This window comes from Natrix helvetica (assembly GCF_964273705.1).
Source record: "Natrix helvetica genome assembly, chromosome: 5".
NCBI classification, from domain to species: domain Eukaryota; kingdom Metazoa; phylum Chordata; class Lepidosauria; order Squamata; family Natricidae; genus Natrix; species Natrix helvetica.
The window spans coordinates 104477885-104498758 of record NC_138551.1 but is presented as its reverse complement, the minus strand read 5'-3'; the positions used below and the strand labels follow the sequence as shown (position 1 = coordinate 104498758).

General features: G+C 40.9%; 1 protein-coding gene across 4 annotated transcripts in view; it reads right to left on the bottom strand.

Annotated features, from left to right (window-relative positions):
* Window positions 1-20874, bottom strand: part of GRID1 (glutamate ionotropic receptor delta type subunit 1) — an 809729-nt gene that overhangs the window by 127246 nt on the left and 661609 nt on the right. For all 4 annotated transcript variants that reach the window (XM_081956605.1, XM_081956606.1, XM_081956608.1 and 1 more), the window contains exon 6: window positions 3855-4028. In XM_081956605.1, coding sequence (XP_081812731.1) covers window positions 3855-4028 — 174 coding nt within the window. The remainder of the gene's footprint in view (window positions 1-3854; window positions 4029-20874) is intronic.

The following is a 20874-nucleotide window of genomic DNA, read 5'->3' as shown; positions in this document are numbered from 1 at the left end:
TTTATGTGCCAATATGTATACAGACATACATAGTAATTGATAAAAACACTCTGGTTTTAATTTTTAATCTCAGACTTTGTCACTTTTTTTCTCACATGTTTCTTCCTTTAAAAAAGAGAGAGAAGTGAAAGAGTTGAGACACCAGAATGATCTAATTTGGGAGAAGCCAAACCTCAGGACCAGAGACATACCAGAACCGAGTTCCACAGCTCTTGATTGTACCAACTACCAAGGTGCTTCTTGTATTTGACTTTTGTTTAAGACAATGTCTGTGACAACCTCTCTCTAGGTTACCATCAAATGTTGCCTGACTATTTCAAAATCCTGCCTTCTGTTTGGACCAAAAAATCTGATCACTCTTGTCTTCTTCTCTTAACCACTGGTATGAAATGTGTGCTTTCTCAACCCTGCAGTGAACTTCTTGTGTTTTTACCTAATTATTCTTCTAAGACTGATTATTATTTCAATACTTGGAGAACTTCATTATTTTGCAATTCTTTTGTGGAAACTGCTGCAAGATTTGTTGCTTTTCTTGCCTCACTAGCAATCAGCTCATGACACCTTTCTTTAGAGAACTGGGAACTTGTAAAGGATTTGTGTCATCTAACAAAAGAAGAATTCCTCTTCGAGAGAAAGTGGCTATAGAAAAACCTGTACAGAAGTAAAAATTTAACTGCTAAGATGTATACACACAGAGAGATATTACATCACTGAGATCGGCATCACAGTGCTTCCCAAACAAAAAGCTGTGTTGGAAAAGTAAAATTGGGCATGATTTTATATATTGTTACTGTCCTGAAAGAACAAAAATTCAAGTATTACTGTTGACCAACAATGTAGGCAAGAAGATGGATAAGCATCACTTTCTAAGCTCAACACTTTCCCAATATATTAACAATAGAAGTGGCTTACTCTGTTATGGGCCACTGGCATTGTTCTTTCAGCAACTCTTTCAAATCTCAGCCTAAGGGGCTTTTACAATGAAAAATTGAGAAAGACAACTTGCCTCAGCAATTAGCTATGCTACCACCATTGCACAGAAGTCACTCTTAATTGTTTTGCTAGTCAAATGATAATCAAGGGCAAGGTTGATGGCCCTGGCCTATTTGGGATGCTTTAGCTGAAGTAAAAGGACCTCTAGTTGTGCCACAGCAGCAAGACTGTACTGGTCATTAACTGTTACAGATCAGAGCAAAGAATTGTCTTGATCTATGCAATCTGTTTGCAAGGTAGAGGCTGGATGTGGTAGAGACCCTAGGGCAGCTCAAAAAAAGAAATAATGTTTGCATGGAACAAGAAATAAATCATGGGGATGATTAAGTGGCATGTTGAAATATCATCTTTGGGCAAGCCTTTAAAGCAGTAGTCCCAGTACGATACTTTATCCAGAAAAAGACAGATAGTTTTTGTCTGAATAGGACTGCCAAGTTGTAGCCTTCAGTTTGATGTTATGTCTGAACAGTGACAGGTAAGATCTATCTCTGTCCCTCCTGGGCTGGTTATTATCCTGGATTGGATCTCAGGAAGACCCATTTTCAGATCTATTCATGGAATCTCTACAGATGTCATTGGCCAATCATCCTCTGCCTGCCCAACGGGGTTATTTGGAGACTTAAAGTTGGGGCTGGAGAATGCCCTCCCCCACCCCCGGATCTCCTAAAGGAAAATCTGAGCTAAAAATCTATCGTCCAAGCAAGCAAATAAATGATACAGACCAAAAGATTGGTGGTAAGTGCCACATAGCTTAGTCTATTGACAATGGTAAAACAGGAGCCTTTTCATATTTAATGGGGAACAACTTCTGATAGCCTCTAGAGGCTGCTTGGGATTGGAGCCTCAGGCTGTACAACTCTTTCCTAGAAGTTAGTGAGATGAAATTTGTAATTGTAACATGTTCTTGTAGCAGTCCAAGAATGCCGGAGCTTCCTAAATTCAAAGTAAATATGCTGCTAGATGGAAATGACTGAACAGAATTATGGCTTGATACATATGTTGTTTGCTAGGGGGAAGCCAACAGTGATCACTGCCTCAGCAAGCAATGAATGTTAGTAAAGAAGAGAAGAAACAAAACCATGATAGGAGCTTCACTTATTCCCATGAGCTCAGATCTCCAAATCAATCCCAGTTTCTGGACTAAGAGACTGAACATTTTCTCAAAGACAAAGAAATCTGATTAGTTCCTTGAACTATGCCGTCTACATTCTAACCTGAGCTTAGTGCACAAGATAATCTTCCATAATGCCCTACCTGTTAATGACTACTTTACTTCAACTGAAATAACACAAGAGCTATCAATAGATACAAACTAAATGTAATCCTCTCTAATCTTGAGTGCAGGAAAAATGATTTCAGCAATAGAAGAGTAAATGTGTGGAACACCCTACCTGATCCTGTTGTTAGTTCCTCTAACCCCCATACCTTTTTACCTTAAGCTGTCTACCCGTGGACCTTACGTGTGTCTTAAGAGGTCCCTAAGGGGGCGTGCATAAGTGCACCAGTGTGCCTACCGTCCCTGTCCTACTGTCCCCATTTATATGTACTCTTTTTATGTCTTTATGGCTATGTTTTGCTTATTTATATCCATTTATTTGTGCCCATTTTTTCATGTGTTTTCATACTTTTCCTTGTATTTGTTGACAAATAAAATAAGTAGGTAAGTAGATAAATCATTATCTGGGTGCTATATCATATTTTATAGAAGGGCTTGCACCATCAAATACAACATTCCTTTTTTAAGAAGGTTTGTCAGGATAGTTCACTTTTCTATAGTTTTAAAAATATGGCATGTTGACATGGAAGTAAATGTCCAAAAATCACATGCTTTAGAAGTTCCCAGTTTTCTTTAGAATCACATCTGCCGTCCAAGAATTCCAGATTATGTGAATTGATTTTCCTATGTCCAAATGTACCAAACAGAGAACTGTTTTCACTGTTTCCAATGAAATTCAGTAAGAGTTAAGTTTCAATGTAACCCTTGAAGAAAAAAAAAACTTGTATTCCTTTCCCACCACTCATACATTTGAGCATGTGACATGATTGGATACCATTGGCAAAAGAAGCACAATTTGTTTTACACAAAAGATCATCCCATGGAGATTTAAGGGGTGCAGATACAATTGGTTGATGATACCTGCCCCAATTGTTGGTAACTAAAGCACCCTTCTTTCCTCTATGTTGTGGCCCACCAATGGCCATCAGAGCTGGCAGAAGATTCGGACAGTGAGGAGGTTGGGGAGGAACATGAGCCAGTCCTGGAGTTTGGGGAAGGCTCTGATGAGGGCTCTGTGTCGGAGGCAGAGATGGGGCCAGGGTCATCTGACAGTTATCAGCTGCCTTCAGAGTCAGAGGTCAGTGAGGCAGAAGAACAGCTGGAGCCTGTTCCCAGTGTGCGCATGCACAGAGTTGCCAGATGAAGGGAACAACTAAAGAACAGGGGTCAACTTGGGAGTAAGGCCACAGGTGGGTGATAAATGGCCCCTCCCAGAGGAAATAAAAGAGGAGCGAAAGGGAAGGGGAGTTTGCAAGAGACAATTAGTTCATCCCTGCATTCTTGCCAAGTATTGCGGCGTCTGAAAGATATCGGCCTGGCCACTCTCCAAGCCTGATAAAGGTCAGCAATTGTGAACTATTTTGAAAGACTGTGAGAGAGGAAAGACTTTGCTGGAGAGGAATTCACTGTAAATTAAATAAAAGGGGTTTATCAGAACAAGGACTCGGCTTTGTGCTGCTGGGGAAGCCTAGGTCAGAACACTCTACAACATTGCAGTGTCTAGCAGGATCACACATCATGACACCTTCCTAAGGGGGAAAAAATGAAGGGATGGGTCATCTTGGTCCTGAGATCTACTACTGACCTGAAGCATTTGAAGGTAACCTTCCTGTGGGTCACAGAGCAGGGATGATATCCTGTGGTTGTTTCTCATGCACCGCTGATTGTTCTCACGTGTCGCAGGAAAGATCTGACGTATGACGGTCATCCGTCCCAGAGCGCTGTGTACCAGTTCTAAGATTTCATTGTCACTGATTTCCTAATGGGAAAAAGGTTCATTAGAAATGTCCACCTCTCAGGAATATGTCCCTGTCCACACATTGTTTACGTTTTGAAGGAAGATTACCTCTGCCCTTTATAAGCAATCATTATCTGGATGGAATGTTAAGGGATGCCTCAATGTTATTTCCATGATAACAAAATAAGACACTTGTGTTCACCATGATAACTTTCTTTATTGGTTTGGGGCATTTGTCTGGGAGTTCATACACTGCACCAATAGATAAATGATGACTGTTTTGTAAAGATACACAAAAATGTTTAACATTAAAGGTCTTATTTACTCATAACATGGAGAACTGATTAGCAGAAGACTGGAGGGAGGAAGAGGAGGGAGGGAGGAAAGGAAAGGAAAGGAAAGGAAAGGAAGGGAAGAGAAGGGAAGGGAAGGAGAGGGAGATAGAGAGGAAGGGAGGAAGGAAGGCATCTGCAACTTTTCACAAGGTAAAATACCAAATCCTACTCAATTCAATGCAACACTATTACTAAGGGTCTACAGTTGTTCCTCTGTTGAGAAGATTAAAACAGCTTTTTAAAGAATACAATAATGAACAAATAATTGTTTGGGGAAGGGAGAAAAAAGTCTGAAAGGATAGACTGGGTTGTGCGTGATAATCCATGGAACCAATTTAAACGTAAATCCATTCCATGGATTTAAATGAAAATCCATGCTATTGATTTAAATACAAATATGCCATCGTTGGAAAACAGCTGAAGCAAGTCCATGCAAACTTCAGACAACCTCAACCGGTCAAATGGTATCTAAGATTTTATTTGGAGAAATTCAACTCATGTGCTTTATCCATAATTACCCTTCCCATATGTACGTGGGCAACTTGTCCTTCTTGTCCCAAGAGATCATTTTGAATTGCTCCACCATGAATTCTATTCACGGCCTCGATTGTGACATGTCAAAAGGAGCAGTGAACCCATAGAGAAGCAACAGTCCAATTGACTGATGAGTTCCTTCTCCCGCACAGCTCATTCCCCTAAGCAGGGCAGAAGGGAAAGGGGTCCCTCCACCTTTTCAAAACTACCAAGCCCACTGGCTTCAACTACCATGGCCAACAGGAAGGAATACTGAATCTGTACACATCTGCAAGTGCAGAGCCTATCTGGGTTTCCTTGGTATAGGTTGGACACTGTGGTGGGTTCTGGATCCTGTTGCAACCGGGCCTGATGTCCACCACATGAATGTGTGCAGTGCAGATGCACACAGTGCGCGCTTGCATCCTTACCTCTTGCGATGCCTCTGTGATGCTTCAGCTAGCTGCTCGGCGGAGCGTCACGAAGCACCAAACAGCTCAAATACAGGCAAGGAGCTTAGGCGGGCGGGTGGGCCCTCCAGAGCACCGTACCAGAACGGTACCCAGTGCTCCAGGCAGGCACCAGTACGCCCGTAGCAGGGTGTACCACCTGCAACCCACCACTGGTTGGACACCAGAAGACCTCCAGGGTCCCTTTTAACTGTTATTCTGTAACCTGCATTCTGCATTCTATATTCTCCTCTGATTTAGTTTGCTCCTAAGGTCAACCACTTCTAAACACATAGACATAAGCATACACACACACACACACACACACACACACACACACATTTTTGTGCACACATGAATCCATTCAGTGGTGGGCTTCAAAAATTTCAGCAATGGGTTCTCTGCCTGGTTTCTGGGTTGGGCGTGGCCATAGTAAGTGTGGCCTAGTCTGCCTCCTGCACCATGTCATGGAAGGGGGGGGGGCTTTTCACCTTCCCCAGGCTCCAGAGGCTTTCCTTGAGATTCTGGGAGGGCAAAAACTGCCCCTCCCCCGGCTCCAGAGGCCTTCCAGAGGCTGGAAATGGGCCCGTTTCCATCCTTCTGGAACTTCCAGGAGGCCCATTTTCTCTCCTCCCCAAGCTTCTGCACGGGCCCTACATTTACCTCACATCCAAAACAGGCCGCGTGGAAACTCCTGGGAGGGGAAGGGCAGGGTGGGGTGGGCAGGGTGAGCCAGGGGCGGAATTTGGAGGTTCCCCAAACCAGCCATAACATTAGTTAACCCGGCCGAACCCGTAGTAACCCACTCCTGAATCCATTCCATCAGACGAAGGCTATCTCTACTGATCTCGCAGGAATGAAGTACTGACATTTGATACTGCAGGATGCAATATCCCCAAGAGTTTTGACTCTTCCACCAAGAGAATAGTTCCTATCCCCTCAGAAATGACCTCCTGAACAAAATAACAATATACACCACTACTCTGTTCAATTTTACCACACATGCATGCGTGCATGCAAATGCTCTATGCCAATTGGGTTTTTTGTGGGGGAGAATTTCTAAATCCAAACTGTTCCTGTCTCCCTGTCACTCCAACCTACTACTAATTATGTCGCTCAGAATCATGCAGAATGAAATCCCATGGCGAACCACTTTCATTTGTTTGCCAAGTATATCGATAAAGAAAAAAATTAGTTATAGGAGACATAAAAAGAGAGACATAAAAATATACAGTAGATGAACTGGACAGCTTGGCAATCAACCTCCCAGGGGGATCTGAAGAGTTGAGGAGTTTCAAAGGATCCCATTGCTGCTTTCAAGCCCTGACCTATCAAGGCGTTTTAACCCCAGCTCTTTGTATGTCTGATTACGGGCAAAATAATAAGCAGTTATGGAAAATAGTTTCTCAGTAGGCTTGCAAAGACATTTGTTTTCTGGCAATCTCCACCATGTAATCAGACAGGCAGCAAGGCAGGACGCTTCCCCCAAACGGAAGTGCGGAAGTCCTTGGCGCAGAGACGGGATTAATTGCTGGGCCATAATCAGCGGCTCACTGATCTTAGAAATCACAGCTTTGCTGACTTTTAATGTAATTTATGCTTCGGAGTAATTTTTTTTTGAACTGTGTTTTTGTTTGTGTGTTCAATTTGTTTTCATCAGAATTCTAGCACAAAAATTCAATTGTAGCCCCAGAAATCTAGAAGTATTGCATCATTTGATGGAATGAAGTGAACTCTGCTCATGTCTTGGTCACCTCCTGAATAGACTACTACTGTAATGCACTCTACGTGGGGCCACCTGTTAGGCACAAACAACCAGATCCACACATGAATAGCCAACACTCCAGAAGATAGGCTTAAGATACAGAAGGATCTTGACAAACTTGAACATTGGGCACTATCTAATAAAATGAAATTCAATGGTGAAAATAGTAAGGTTCTACATTTAGGCAACAAAAATGGAATGCACAGGTACAGTATAGGTGGTACCGTGCTCAATAGTAGTAACTGTGAGAGGGATCTTGGAGTCCTAGTGGACAACCATTTAAATATGAGCCAGCAGTGTGCAGCAGCTGCCAAAAAAGCCAACACAGTTCTAGGCTGCATCAACAGAGGGATAGAATCAAGATCACGTGAAGTGTTAATACCACTTTATAATGCCTTGGTAAGGCCACACTTGGAATACTGCATTCAGTTCTGGTCGCCACGATGTAAAAAAGATGTGGAGACTCTAGAAAGAGTACAGAGAAGAGCAACAAAGATGATTAGGGGACTGGAGACTAAAACATATGAAGAACAGTTGCAGGAACTGGGTATGTTTAGCTTAAGAGAAAGAAGGACTAGGGGAGACATGATAGCATTGTTCCAATATCTCAGAGGTTGCCACAAAGAAGAGGGAGTCAAACTATTCTCCAAAGCACCTGAGGGTAGAACAAGAAGCAATGGGTGGAAACTAATCAAGGAGAGAAGCAACTTAGAACTGAGGGGAAATTTCCTGACAGTGAGAACAATTAATCAGTGGAACAGCTTGCCTCCAGAAGTTGTGAATGCCCCAACACTGGAAGTCTTTAAGAAGATGTTGGATAGCTATTTGTCTGAAACGGTATAGGGTTTCCTACCTAGGCAGGGGGTTGGACTAGAAGACCTCCAAGGTCCCTTCCAACTCTACTATTGTATTATTGTATGAAGTGTTCAATTAGTATTTTATTGCTCTATGCCTAGTATACATGTATATGTTTATGTATCTATGCATGCACATATGTCTATATGCCTATGTGTCTATGTATCTTTATTTCTGCACCTCTTTGTCTATATATCTATGTGACTGTATGTCTATGTATCTTTGTGTCTATGCACATACATGTTTATGTGTCTGTGTCTATATGTCTGTCTATACATCTATGTTTATGCATCTATATGTCTGTATCTAAAAGTGCCCATATCTCTATGTGTATGTGTCTATGCACCTATGTGTCTATGCATGTATATGTTTATGTATCTAATGTGTTTTCCTGAAAACAAGACAGGGTCTTATTTTCTTTTGACACCCAAAATAAGCACTTGGCTTTATTTTCAGGTAGGTCTTATTATTTTTGAGGTGCAGGAGGGCCAAGCATGGTCACCTCATAGCAGCTGCTGCTGCTTTGCTGTGTTGCAATATTTTCAGGAGGGTTTATTTTTTGGGGAGGGCTTATTTTAGTGCATGTGCTCAAAAGCCCGATTGGGCTTATTATCTGTGAGGTCTTATTTTTGGGGAAACAGGGTATGCATCTATATACCTATATGCCTATATGTATAGAGAGAAACATGCTATCTTAAGAGAAAGACCTGAATTAAAAATATGCACTGAAAACCAACCTTAGTTGTTTTAGCACCATAGAAGGCTAATCCCTTCTTGAAAAGTGGGGCGGGGGGGGAGGGGGAGACTTCCCAGGTTATGCCAAATTAGGATTTGGTTTGACTTAATGCCAGGTGATTTATAATTAATCTGCTGAGAGTGGTGGTGGTGGTGGGGAGCTCATGTCAGCACTGAAAAAAACATATTGAAAGTTCTACACTTAGAATATTGAATAGGAGGATTAGTTTTCAGAGGCTGGTACTCCAGGTTGTCCGCTTATTTGTATATTTATTTATTTGCACTGAAAGGAATGTAAATTATTGCACTAGTAACAGCTTGCTTGGGGGGGAAAATATTTAAATCTACTTTAGCAGCAGTGAGTACCAAAACACAAACTGCAAAACGAGACAATTATGTTTCACATTAAATCCCCCATCTTCCTTAGAGGTAATGACAGAAAAAAATATAAATTTTAATGACATTAATAATTTACTTGGCTACAAAGAGTTCCAGGAAAATCTGTTCCCAAAGAAAAAAAGGAAGAAGACGATGATTAAACTTTAATAGTCTTGGGGACAATGAGGTGGATGAAGGAAGCCTTGATTCATATGCTGTGTTTACAGCAGGGTTAGAGCCGAAACCACCAGAGATGAGTTCCCTACACTTGCTTCTGTGGGTTTTTAAAAGAGCAACCTATGTCTTAAAGATGAGGAATAGTTAGCATAGTTCGGTATACATAAAGATGTTTTATGCTTACTCACCAAACAGTACTATAAAAAATACTAAAGAGACAGGGAGAGGGTGAGGAGGGGAGACAGAGAGGGAGGGAGGGAGGGGCACAGAGAGAGAGGGAGCGGGAGAGAGAGAGAGAAAGGGAGAGAGGGAGAGACACATAGAAAGAGGGAAGGAGGGAGAGAGAGGGGGAGGGGGAGAAAGACAGAGAGAGAGAGAGAGAAAAAGGAGACAGACAGACAGGGAGAGAGAGGAGAGGGGGAGCGTGGGAGGAGACAGAAACAGGGAGGGAGGGAGAGAGAGAGAGAGATCTGGGAGTCTTAGTGGACAATCACTTAAATATAAGTCAGCCGTGTGCTGCAACTGCCAAATAAGCTAATGCAATCCTAGAATGCATAAACAGAGGGATAGAATCAAGATCACATGAAGTGTTACTACCACTTTATAATGCCTTGGTAAGGCCACACTTGTAATACTGCATCCAGTTCAGTTGCAATGACATATAAAAATAAATGTTGAGACTCTAGAAAGAGTACAGAGAAGAGCAACAAAGATGATTAAGCTACTGGAGGCTAAAATATATGAACAAAAGTTGCAGGATTTGGGTATGTTTAATCTAGTGAAAAGAAGGACTAGGGGTGACATGATAGCAGTCTCCCAATATTTGAGGGGCTGCCATAAAAAAGAGTGGGGCAACCTATTCTTCAAAGCACCCCAAGGCAGAACAAGAAGCAACGGATGGAAACTAATCAAGGAGGGAAGCAACCTGGAACTAAGGAGAAATTTCCTGGCAGTTAGAATAATTAAATTAGTGAAACAGCTTGCCTTCAGAAGTTGTGGGTGCTCAAATACTGGAGGCTTTTAAGAAGAGTTTGGACAACCATTTGTCTGAAATGGTATAGGGTTTCCTGCTTGGGCATGGGGTTGGACTAGAAGATCTCCAAGGTCCCTTTCAGCTGTGTTATCCTGCTAAAATGTTAGACTTTCTTTAGAGCACAAGAGTGTATAACTTGGAATACCTAGCATTAATTGCCATTCATCCCTCTCACAACAACTCAATCAAAGGAATACAAAAAATCAAACTATCAGAACATGCCATGGACTATTGGACTATCAAAAATAACTTTTTTAAAAAAAGCAAAGTAGCTGTTAAGAAGGAAGGGGAATAAATTTCTTAACTGAATATCAAGAGAAACATAGATAACTCAGTGAGACCAATTTGTATGCAAGAGACTCTGGCTTTGGTTGTGTCCTGGATCCAGAGGTGAAATTCAGCAGGTTCTGACAGGTTCTGGAAAACCGGTGGTGGAAATTTTGAGTAGTTCGGAGAACCAGTAAATGCCACCTCTGGCTGGCCCCAGAGTGGGGTGGGAATGGGGATTTTGCCGTATCCTTCCACTGCTACACCCACCAAGACACCACTAAGTCACACTATGCCCACCAAACCATGCCCACATAACTGGTAGTAAAAAAAAAATTGAATTTCACCACTGCCTGGATCCCAGTTGATGATATTAAACCTGGCTAGGATGCAATGTCAGAAAGGAACGTTTTAACTCCTAAAGAAAAGCTGACCAGGACCATCGGTGAATAGAGAATATCTACAGACTGCCCCGCGAGGCAGCAACACCACAATTTTCTTCTGCAGACTAAACTGTAAAGCCACAAAATATGTCACGGGACATTTTCACGCTCTGCTTCCTTTCATCCATGTAGAAGAACAAGGAAATTCTATGGTGTCATGCCGTGTGTTTCACAGTGTTTAAATGCGAAGGAGCAGAGGAGGAAAAAGAAAAGGCTGATTTCCTTTCTTGAGATACGTGAAGACATTAAAATGCACAGCTTTGTCGAAGAAAGCAGCGGAGGACGAGAAAGTAACATGTTAATTTAGAGGCTTCATTTCGCTGTCAATTTCTGTAGTCTGTAACGCTGGCCCAGTGCGCTCTGATTAAGAGTCCCTTGAAAATAATTTGCAGAGCAGTTACTGAGGCTTACTCGGGTCTAAGTAGGAATTTAAAGTTTCATTAGACTATCCGCATAGCTGACTGTGACTAAAGTCCTATGTACATCTTATTTGGCAATAACCCTTACTAGGAGCAGACACGGACTGTACACCACATTGTACACTTTCCCTGGTATTACAATCCACTGCTTTCAGTGGAGGAACGTTACACCATGCCTCTTAAGAGCACAAACATTTTGTATTCTGCTAGGATCATGCTGTTCAATGTTCAATAAAAAAAACAGTGTGCATAATTTCAGCTGTCCATGAAAAAAAAAGATATTTGTGTTGTTGGAAAAAAACGTAAGAGATAATATAATCATCCCCAATTTACGACCTTAGTGAACATTCAAAGTTCTGATGAACCTCCGTTTGGGACACTTAGGACCTGGATTTTAAGTTCTGATGTCTGCCATCAGACATCATTTACATCCGTTTGCCAGTGGTGGGTTCCAGCCAGTATGGCTGTACCAGTAGTAGTCAGGAGCAGCGGCCACTGTACCAGTGTGGTGGTTCGTTTGGCCCATCCGCCCGCCTGCATTCCTTACCTGTTGTTGAAGTAATCGGGCAAATTGCGCACACACGCACAGCGTGCGGCGCCTGCGTGACCTCCTACAAGCAGCTGGGTGGTGGGGTGAGCATGTGTGCACAGCGCATGTCTGGCGTGTGCACAGCGAACCGGTATTTCTAATGATCAGATATGACATGTGATTTATATTAGCTAGAATAATCGGATTTCTGCTTTCTATCTAATTTAAATTGCACGTCACAGCTGAATGGTTGGAAATCGAGGGTCCTGCGCATGCACGGAGGTGGTGCATGCGAGCAAAGTGAGCATGTGCGCAAGTGCACTCACATCACCCGAACCAGTAGCGAAGGTAAGTTGATTTCACCCCTGGCCGATTGGTTCACTTAACAAGCATAGATTCACTTAGCAACCATGGTGATTTTCTTAATGAAGCACAAAAAAGGTTCTAAAATCCGATCATCATTTAAAGCAACCCGTTTTACAACGGTCACAAATTATATACAGGTTCAGTCACAACTCTAGGACTACCTGAAAAAGTATTAGCAGATTAGCACAAAGGAAGGCGGGGTGTGTAATTAAATTAGTTTAAATATAGGCATTTAGGAGAGATTTTCATCCCACAACCAGATTATCTTTAAAATTGGCTGTTATTTACTTGTATGCTTTCCTGGTTTTTTTCCACATGCAGCTATGAGAAGGAGAAATATTTATCTCTCTAAAAGATATTTCAAATTATTTCAGGAATTGCATTTGGACAAGGCCGATGAAGGCTCATATGCACTGTTTCCATATGCATTAACCATGCAGGAAGCAATGGGAGTTGAAGATACAGTATATACTATCTTCAGGGAGGCCTATCTCTCATGTGGAAACTTGAATTTTTAGTCGAAAATCACAGCCACCTATGTATTTATTAGCAGGGAATAACATTAGATGAGGGAGAAATAAAGCCTCTGGCACAAAAACAACGTGTGGGGCTTTGCGTGGGTAAAGATAGAAAGTGACAATATCTAGTTGGTGGCGGAAATAGCAAAAGAAATAGTCATCCATCACATCTTGAATGGACAGCCAGGCCCCTGATGGTCAAAATTACAAAATCAGATGCTAAAAGTTGCACCGCAGAATTTGGAAGAGTTGAGAGAAGACATTAAATCAAGGATGCATTGAAAGCCAGAGAGAAACAAGTATGGAAAAATGATCCCAACATAGTGCAATTATATTCACATTTTCACATTTTGCGGAGTTGGAGGCTTTCAGGAAATTTTTCACAAGACTGTTGAAGTAACCAATCAACCAATTAACCAGGAGGAGACGAATTAGCATACAGGGAAGAAATTATCCACATGGTGCCCAGAAAAAAAACTTGTATGTAAACACCAGCAATGCAAAGAAATTGGTGTTGGACTTCTAGAAGCAGAGAGAGGAACCTGCCCCACTCTACATCAAGGGGCAGTGTGGAGAGGGTCTCCTCTTTCAAATTTCTGGGAGTCCAGTCCACCTTAGCCAAGATCTCACCTGGAAAAAATAACACGATTCAGATTGACAGGAAGGCTCAACAGAGACTCCATTTCTTCAGGGTCTTGGGGAAAAATCAGATGGAACAACAATTGATGGCTTCCTTTTACTGGTCTACGATAGGAAGCGTCCTTACATATTGCGTTACGGTATGGTATGCTGGCTTGACAGTCACAGATGAAAGACATTACAGAAGGTGGTGAGCATAGCACAAAAAATTATGGGCTGTCCCCTGACCCCACTGAATGAAATTGCCAGGACCAGCTGCTTCAACAGAGTGAGGAAAATCCTCAGGGATGATTCACACCCTGGTCGGCCCTTTTTTACTCTCCTACCATTGGGCAGGAGATATAGAAGCAGAGATATAGCAGAGTCAAACAAATAGGCTGAAAAATAGCTTTTATACATAGGCTGTCAGACTTCAGAAGGCAAAATAATACCACAATCAGGTTTAATATGATAGATTTGCAGGGCCAACGCAACATGAAACATGTTTATATCGGTGTAATATAATATAATGTTATTGCAGAGGACAAAGATGGAGCAAAGCATCAGGGTATTAAGACCTTTGGCACTTTAAGAGTTGTGGACTTCAACTCCCAGAATTCCCCAGCCTGTATTCTGGGAATTGAAATCCACAAGTATCAAAGTTGCCAAATTTGGGTACCCCGGCTTAGATAGTTTGGTCAGGAGAAAGAGAGTTAAGATGCTTCTCCCTAGCAATTCTCAGACTATATCTAAAGCACGGGCGTGGGGGTGGGGACGGCGGCGGGAGCTTATGCGGCACAGCCATCGTCTTTGACAAGTTCGGGGACCTCGTAAGGCCTTTGCAAGGTCCCCGGACTTGCCTAAGATGCCCGGCCACCAGAAAGGACGGGTGAGGGGGTGGGGACAGTAGCGGGAGCTTACGCGGCTGATCTCCTAGGACCTCCTAGGTGCTGGCCGCACCGCACAGAATACCATCTGTCTCCCCGTGCTCAGAAAAGCAACTCCAGGAAGATGCTTTGGTGGCGGCAGGCATCCTAGAACCTGCCTGCTAGCAAAGGATTTACCCAGGCTTCCTTTTCTGAGCACGGGGAGACGGACAGTAGTTTGTAATGAGGTTGTAATGAGGGGTCCTGGGTGCTCTCTGAGCTTGGTGCAGACGTTTCATTACCAAACTAGGTAACAGCATCAGTGCTAGAAGGGAGTGGGGGTGGGGGGGGAAGAGGAGAAAGATAGGACAAAAAGGAGAAAGAGAAGGAGAAAGAGGAGGTGGAGGATAGTGGGATCCTTGCTGCTTTCTGAGCTTGGTGGTTTTCTTACAGACATTTCATTACCAAACTAGGTAACATCATCAGTGCTAGAAGGGAGTGGGGTTGGGGGGGAAGGAGGAGGAGGAGAAGTAGAAGGACAAAAAGGAAAAAGATAAGGAGGGAGAGGACTGTGGAGTCCTTTGGTGTTCTCTGAACTTGGTGGTTTTCTTGCAGGCATCTCATTACCCAATCAGGTGTCATCATTTATTAAATTTATATGCCTCGTGGTCATCATGAACTCCTCATCAGGACCTTCCACAATGACCAGCCTTAGAATTACATCCCCATAATCTCAAATTTTATTTATTGTGTATAGAATATTTTTAATGGTTTTATTTTAATTTATTATGTATAGAATATTTTAATGGTTTTATTTTAATTTATTGTGTGTATAATATCTTTTTTTAAATTATTTTTAGGGAATTTTTATTTATTTATTGTTTATAGAATGTTTATTACAAGAAATGTTATTCCTTTTTGCAAATGTTTTATTTGTGATGCAATATGTTGCTTTTAAGTGTACAGGTTGGTGCATGGTTTATGTGTCTCAAAGTAGCTGCTTTTCTATGGGCAGGCCAGGTTGGTGCAAAGCAGCTTTGCCAGATTTTGTGTGTTTTTGTGTGATACCTGGTTGTTTAGGTAATTGTGAGGTGGTTGCTGGTTCTGTGAGCTTCCTGGCACTAATCCTTTATAATTTCCCACAATGCCTTGATGGTTTTTATTCCAGTAGCTTTGTCTTTCCTGTCCTTCGGGTTAGGGGAAAAAAATTGGTTTCATCTGCAGTCTTTTGGGGGGAAAATTGTTATTTTTTGGTGTTTTCCTGGCACTGTCATAGTTTGTGTGTGTGGGTGTGTAATGTCCCACAATTATCTACACATTAATAATGATCAATACTAATAATATTACCTTATACATTTTAGTGACCTTTCCTTACTTAATTGGTGTTTTCCTACATACTTTTAGATTTCTAATTGCTGTTTCTGTTAGTTAGCAATTGATAAAACAAATCCCATGTGAAAAAGTATTCGAAGCCTTCTTGATTTTAATTGTCAATTTATTCATTCCTGCACATTCTAATATTTATTCATTTTCATATTTTTGCTTTTTCCACTGTTGTGCAAACACAATTCCAGCAGCTGTTAACATGTGTAAAATTAAATATGTATTGTATTCCCTTTGAAATACAAGTAGTAAGTAGTAGCTACTTACCTTCTGTAAGTAGCTCTTTTATTGTTTTGTGTATTTATTTTAATCTTATTTAAGTAGTAAGTGCACAAAATAATAAATTTCCTTTTTTATATCTTCTTTTTGTAGATCATCTATTGGGGCAAAGAATTCAGTGACATAGTCTTGGCCACTCCCATCCGGTCACATGCCTGCCAAGCCACTCCCACCAGGTCACATGGCCAGCAAGCCACTCCCACTCAATCACATGGTTGGCAAGCCACTCCCACTCAGTCACATGGCTGGCAAGGCACTCCCACAAAGCAGGCCACACCTACAGAAGAAGTTTCAAAAAATTTTGAAACCCACCACTGATATAAGTATATGGGAATGTGTGCTAGTTATTACCGTATTTATTTGGGTTAGGTTTTTTTTTCTTTTATGTACTGAGTTATTGAGATATATTCTGGGTTTTTTGGGGGGGAGCTGCACCAAGGGAAGCTCATTCAATCTCATTGTACACATGTTGTGAATTGACAATAAAGATTTGATTTGATGATATGCACCTATAATGGTATGTGCTAATATTTTTGACAATATTTCGTGCACTGGGAATGGGGTAAGAATACGAGACATAATGGAAACATCTGAATTATTACTTTTTAATGCATTCCATTTTCCACTGATTGCCTCCCCAAGCAATAACATAATTTTCAAAACAAAAGTTTCTATGCATTTTATCAATGTGTTGATTCCCACATTCCTGGTCTTTGCATAGAAAATGCAACTTCTTGGCTATGCTCTCGTTTCTCTCATAACCCTCTGTTCACCAGAATCCACGCAGCATCGTAGCATATAAATTGTCCTCAAGGAATAAGGCAAGCAGATACTAAAAGCTGGTACACAGATGCATATTCATCACTTGAGTGATGACTTGATGTCTGAATGGACCATTAGAGATGGAAGACCCCAGAGGGATTTTTGCAAAACCAGCACAAAATGCTTTTAAATAAACAATTGCATTCTGCTTTCATTTGCCACGTGATAGACATGCCTATGAGAACTCATGTGAATTAAATGTTGTTCCAAAATATGAAAGAAGAGCTAATTTATAGGACTGTGCCAAATGTTTTGTTGTTGTTGTTTTAAACTCACTGAAAGAAAGTATGCCAAGTTGGCTGAGTTTTATCAGAACAAACCCTACAATGAACTAATTATTCGATATTGTACATAGAACAAGCTTCTGATAATATTTTGAATGGACCAGTAAGAATTCAAAACAAACACTGTGCGCTTTTATTTTATTTTTTTAAAAGTAAAATGTTGACATTGCCACCTTTACTTCAAGCATCGAGAAGGAGCTTGGCCAATATGGATGCACAGACGATAGATTTTAGATAAGGCTGTTATGGCTTATTTGTCCTGAATTTTGGGTATTTTCAATTTGGCAATCGACCTATTCTAATGTAATGTATAAAATAATGCAGCCAAAAAGAACGGATGACCTATTATGGAAACAGACAATAAAAGGCCGATAATCTGTGCATATCATATCCCATTATATATTAATTTTGATATCCTTGATATGTTAGCAATGACATGAAAGTCCCAAAAAGTGCTTTTTTGAAAGGCAATTAGACTTTGCTTTTCCTTGAAGACATTTTGCTTCTCTTCTAAGCAGGTTCTTTAGTTCTGACTCTAAAAAGGCTTGAAAAAGCACCCTTGGGAGGACCGTGATCTTGATGACTGAGGATCTCCATAGACAATGACATGGAAGTGTTATTGAGTACCCTACCCAAAATCCAATATCATTTGCAAAGATCTGTAATGTTTATATTTCACTAAAACAACCACATAGCTTTGTAATAAACCAAACCCTTAAAAGCTCTAGTGTTGGCCAAGGGTGTTGATCCAATTAAAAAAAGATCCTAAGTAGCATTGTAAAAACTGATGCAAAACCATTACCTGCCCAACCAATTTGGGCTTGATGCAACTAAATGCACATCTATGTCTTTTTATCGGCACAAAAGAGATCATAAAAACAGAGAGTGTCCATATAACAGAGGAATGCATGTCCCTCCCCAGCTGGGGAGGAGGGCAATTATTCCGCCAATGGGTACAATAAAACATAAATGGGAGTCTCCTCCATTTCAGCCTGACTTTGGACTGTACGCTTTAATGTTAAAAAACAATTAGAAAGATTGAGAAATTATCCAGAGTTTCATTACCTAAAAGCCTGAAAGCTCTCTTTGACAAACTCCCATGCCAGTCAGTCAGTTTATTACAATCTTAGGCCAGTACAAGGGCTAATTTGGGGTAGTCAGTGGTGGGATTCAAATAATTTAACAACCGGTTCTCTGCCCTAATGACCAGCTGGGTAGGTGTGGCTCGGTGGTCATGTGACCACATGGGCGTGACCAACTCAATGTCACTCACGTTGATCGGCGCTTCACCTTAGCTGTTACAATGTAATAAGGGTTAACCGGAGAGGCAGTTTCTGTCAGCAGGGCAGTAAAAATTAGGCTAGAAACAACACCAAAATGTTTCCTTCCTGCCTTCCTTACAGGATTAGCCCTGTAAAGGGAAAAAAAAACAAAAGGAGATTTCTTCAAACAACCAGTTCTCCAAACTGCTTAGAAAGCTAACAACCGGTTCTCCTGAATAGGTGGGAACTGGCTGAGTCCCACCACTGGGGGTAGTGGTTAAAGCTTCAGCAAGTCACAGCTTCTAGTCCCATGTTAGGCACAAAAGAAGCTGAGTGACATTGGACCGGTCATTTTCTTTCAGCCCAAAAAGAAGTAAGCAACAGCAAACCACTTCTGTTGGACTTGTCCAGCCAATGGACAAAAGTCCACAGCAAGTTGAAACCAAACACAGACACAGACACAGATACAGACACACAGGCACAAACACAAAAATAATCCCAAGACTAATGAAGGGTGTCCATGAGACAGCTGTGAACAGTACAACTCTATCTTAAGAAATCAATCAATACAAACTGAGACAGAATTAAAACACATTTATAAAACTAGAAGAATCCATGAGTAAAATCCAAATAGAGCAATCTATGTTTAGGTTGCAAGTGTATAATATGTAAAATTACACACACAAAAATGATCACAATTACAGTTTGATAAAATGCATCTAGGAGCATGATCCAACTCAGTAATTTTTATACATTTTTATTCTTTTTTAAAACCCATAATCAACCCAGAGTTATTAAGGAGTTGGATGGCCTCAAAATTGGATAAATATCTAATTTGTTCTTCCTTGGGGGGCAAAGATTTAATGCATCTTGCAAGACCTTGCTGAGGCCAACTCACATGTACCTAAATGCATTTGCAGAATTTTATCTCATCTTATATTTAAAGTTTATTAAATTCCCTCCCTCCTTTTCACTTATGTCTTGTTTTCAAGCATAGCAAACACCAATAATTACACTTTCTATAGATTAAGCCACTCACATATCCTGCCTCCCTTTGTCCTTTCAATTTGTTGTGCTTTTGACTGTACATAAATCCCAGCTGCTGCTCAGTTAATTATATCCCAAATCTTCCTTTTAAAATATAGAAATATCTATGCAGAAGAAATGAAAGCTGGCTTACTCCTTAGCGAGATATACCGTATTTTTCGCCCTATAAGACGCTCCGGAATATAAGACGCACCCAATTTTAAAGGAGGAAAATCTAGAAAAAAAAGATTCTGAACCAAATACTGTAGTAAAATATTTTATATCAACTGTATAAAGTTAACAGCAGTTTAAGAACAATTTTATGTCAACCATGTAACATATTAAGAACTATCTTTACTCTCATTAACAGTCAGTAAAGTCAGTAAACAGTTAAAGTAACAAAAATAAGGCTGTAATGTTTTTATTCGAACCCCAAGAATTCCTCTTCTTCGCTGCTATCAGAAATGAGGAAGGACAGATCCACGCAGTCATTGTCATCGCTTTCTTCCTCACTGGTGTTTGCCTGCCCCATTTTTAGATGACCCAGGTGGCTACATTCGGCGTATAAGACGCACCCAGATTTTCACCCTCTTTTTTGGAGTAAAAAAGTGAGTCTTATAGGGCAAAAAATACAGTATTTTAAAAGTAGATCTACTGTTAACATTAACATAGAAATGCTGCTTTCCAAAGTACAATTAAGAGGTGTCCTCTTTAGATGAGCCCACGGGCAAAGTTTGACAGAAACTAGTGTTCTGCTACAACTTCCTAAACAGACAAATATTTATCATCTTTTAGTGGTAACAACAATTTGACAGAAGTCACATCAACTGCCTCTGTACATTCATGATTAAATTTACAATCATAGCAGAAAATACTATTGGCTCACTGCCCTTCATATACATACGGACTTTTCAATCTGCAGAAATTCATGCAATGGATCTCAAATCAAATTCAAATGAGATTTGGCCTCTGACAGACATAAAACAGACTTCCTCAGAATCCCAAGAAGATTCCAAAATAATAATCCATCACATTGTCACTATATATTTATAACATTTAGCTTATGATTTATTTAAAATAGGATATCAATTTCCACTTTTGTCAATGGAAATTCTCAGTCATCCGGATGATGGTTTTCCACAAAGATGCTTTTTAAGAGGCATCTTTCTTAGGCAAGGAAGTCCAGGATTTCCACTTTTGATTTCAAAATGAGGCATTCTGGACTTTATGAAATGATCTAATTGTTCTCTTGAAGTCATCTGCATTTGTTGTTGTTAGTTGCGAAGTCGTGTCTGACCCATCACGACCCCAGGGACAATGTTCCTCCAGGCCTTCCTGTCCTCTAGAGTCCATTTAAGCTCATGCCTACTGCTTCGGTGACTCCATCCAGCCACCTCATTCTCTGCCGTCCCTTTCTTCTTTTGCCCTCAATCATTCCTAGCATTAGGTTCTTCTCCAGTGAGTCCTTTCTTCTCCTTAGGTGGCCAAAGTATTTGAGTTTGCTCTTCAGGATCCAGTCTTCTAAAGAGATGTCAGGGTTGATCT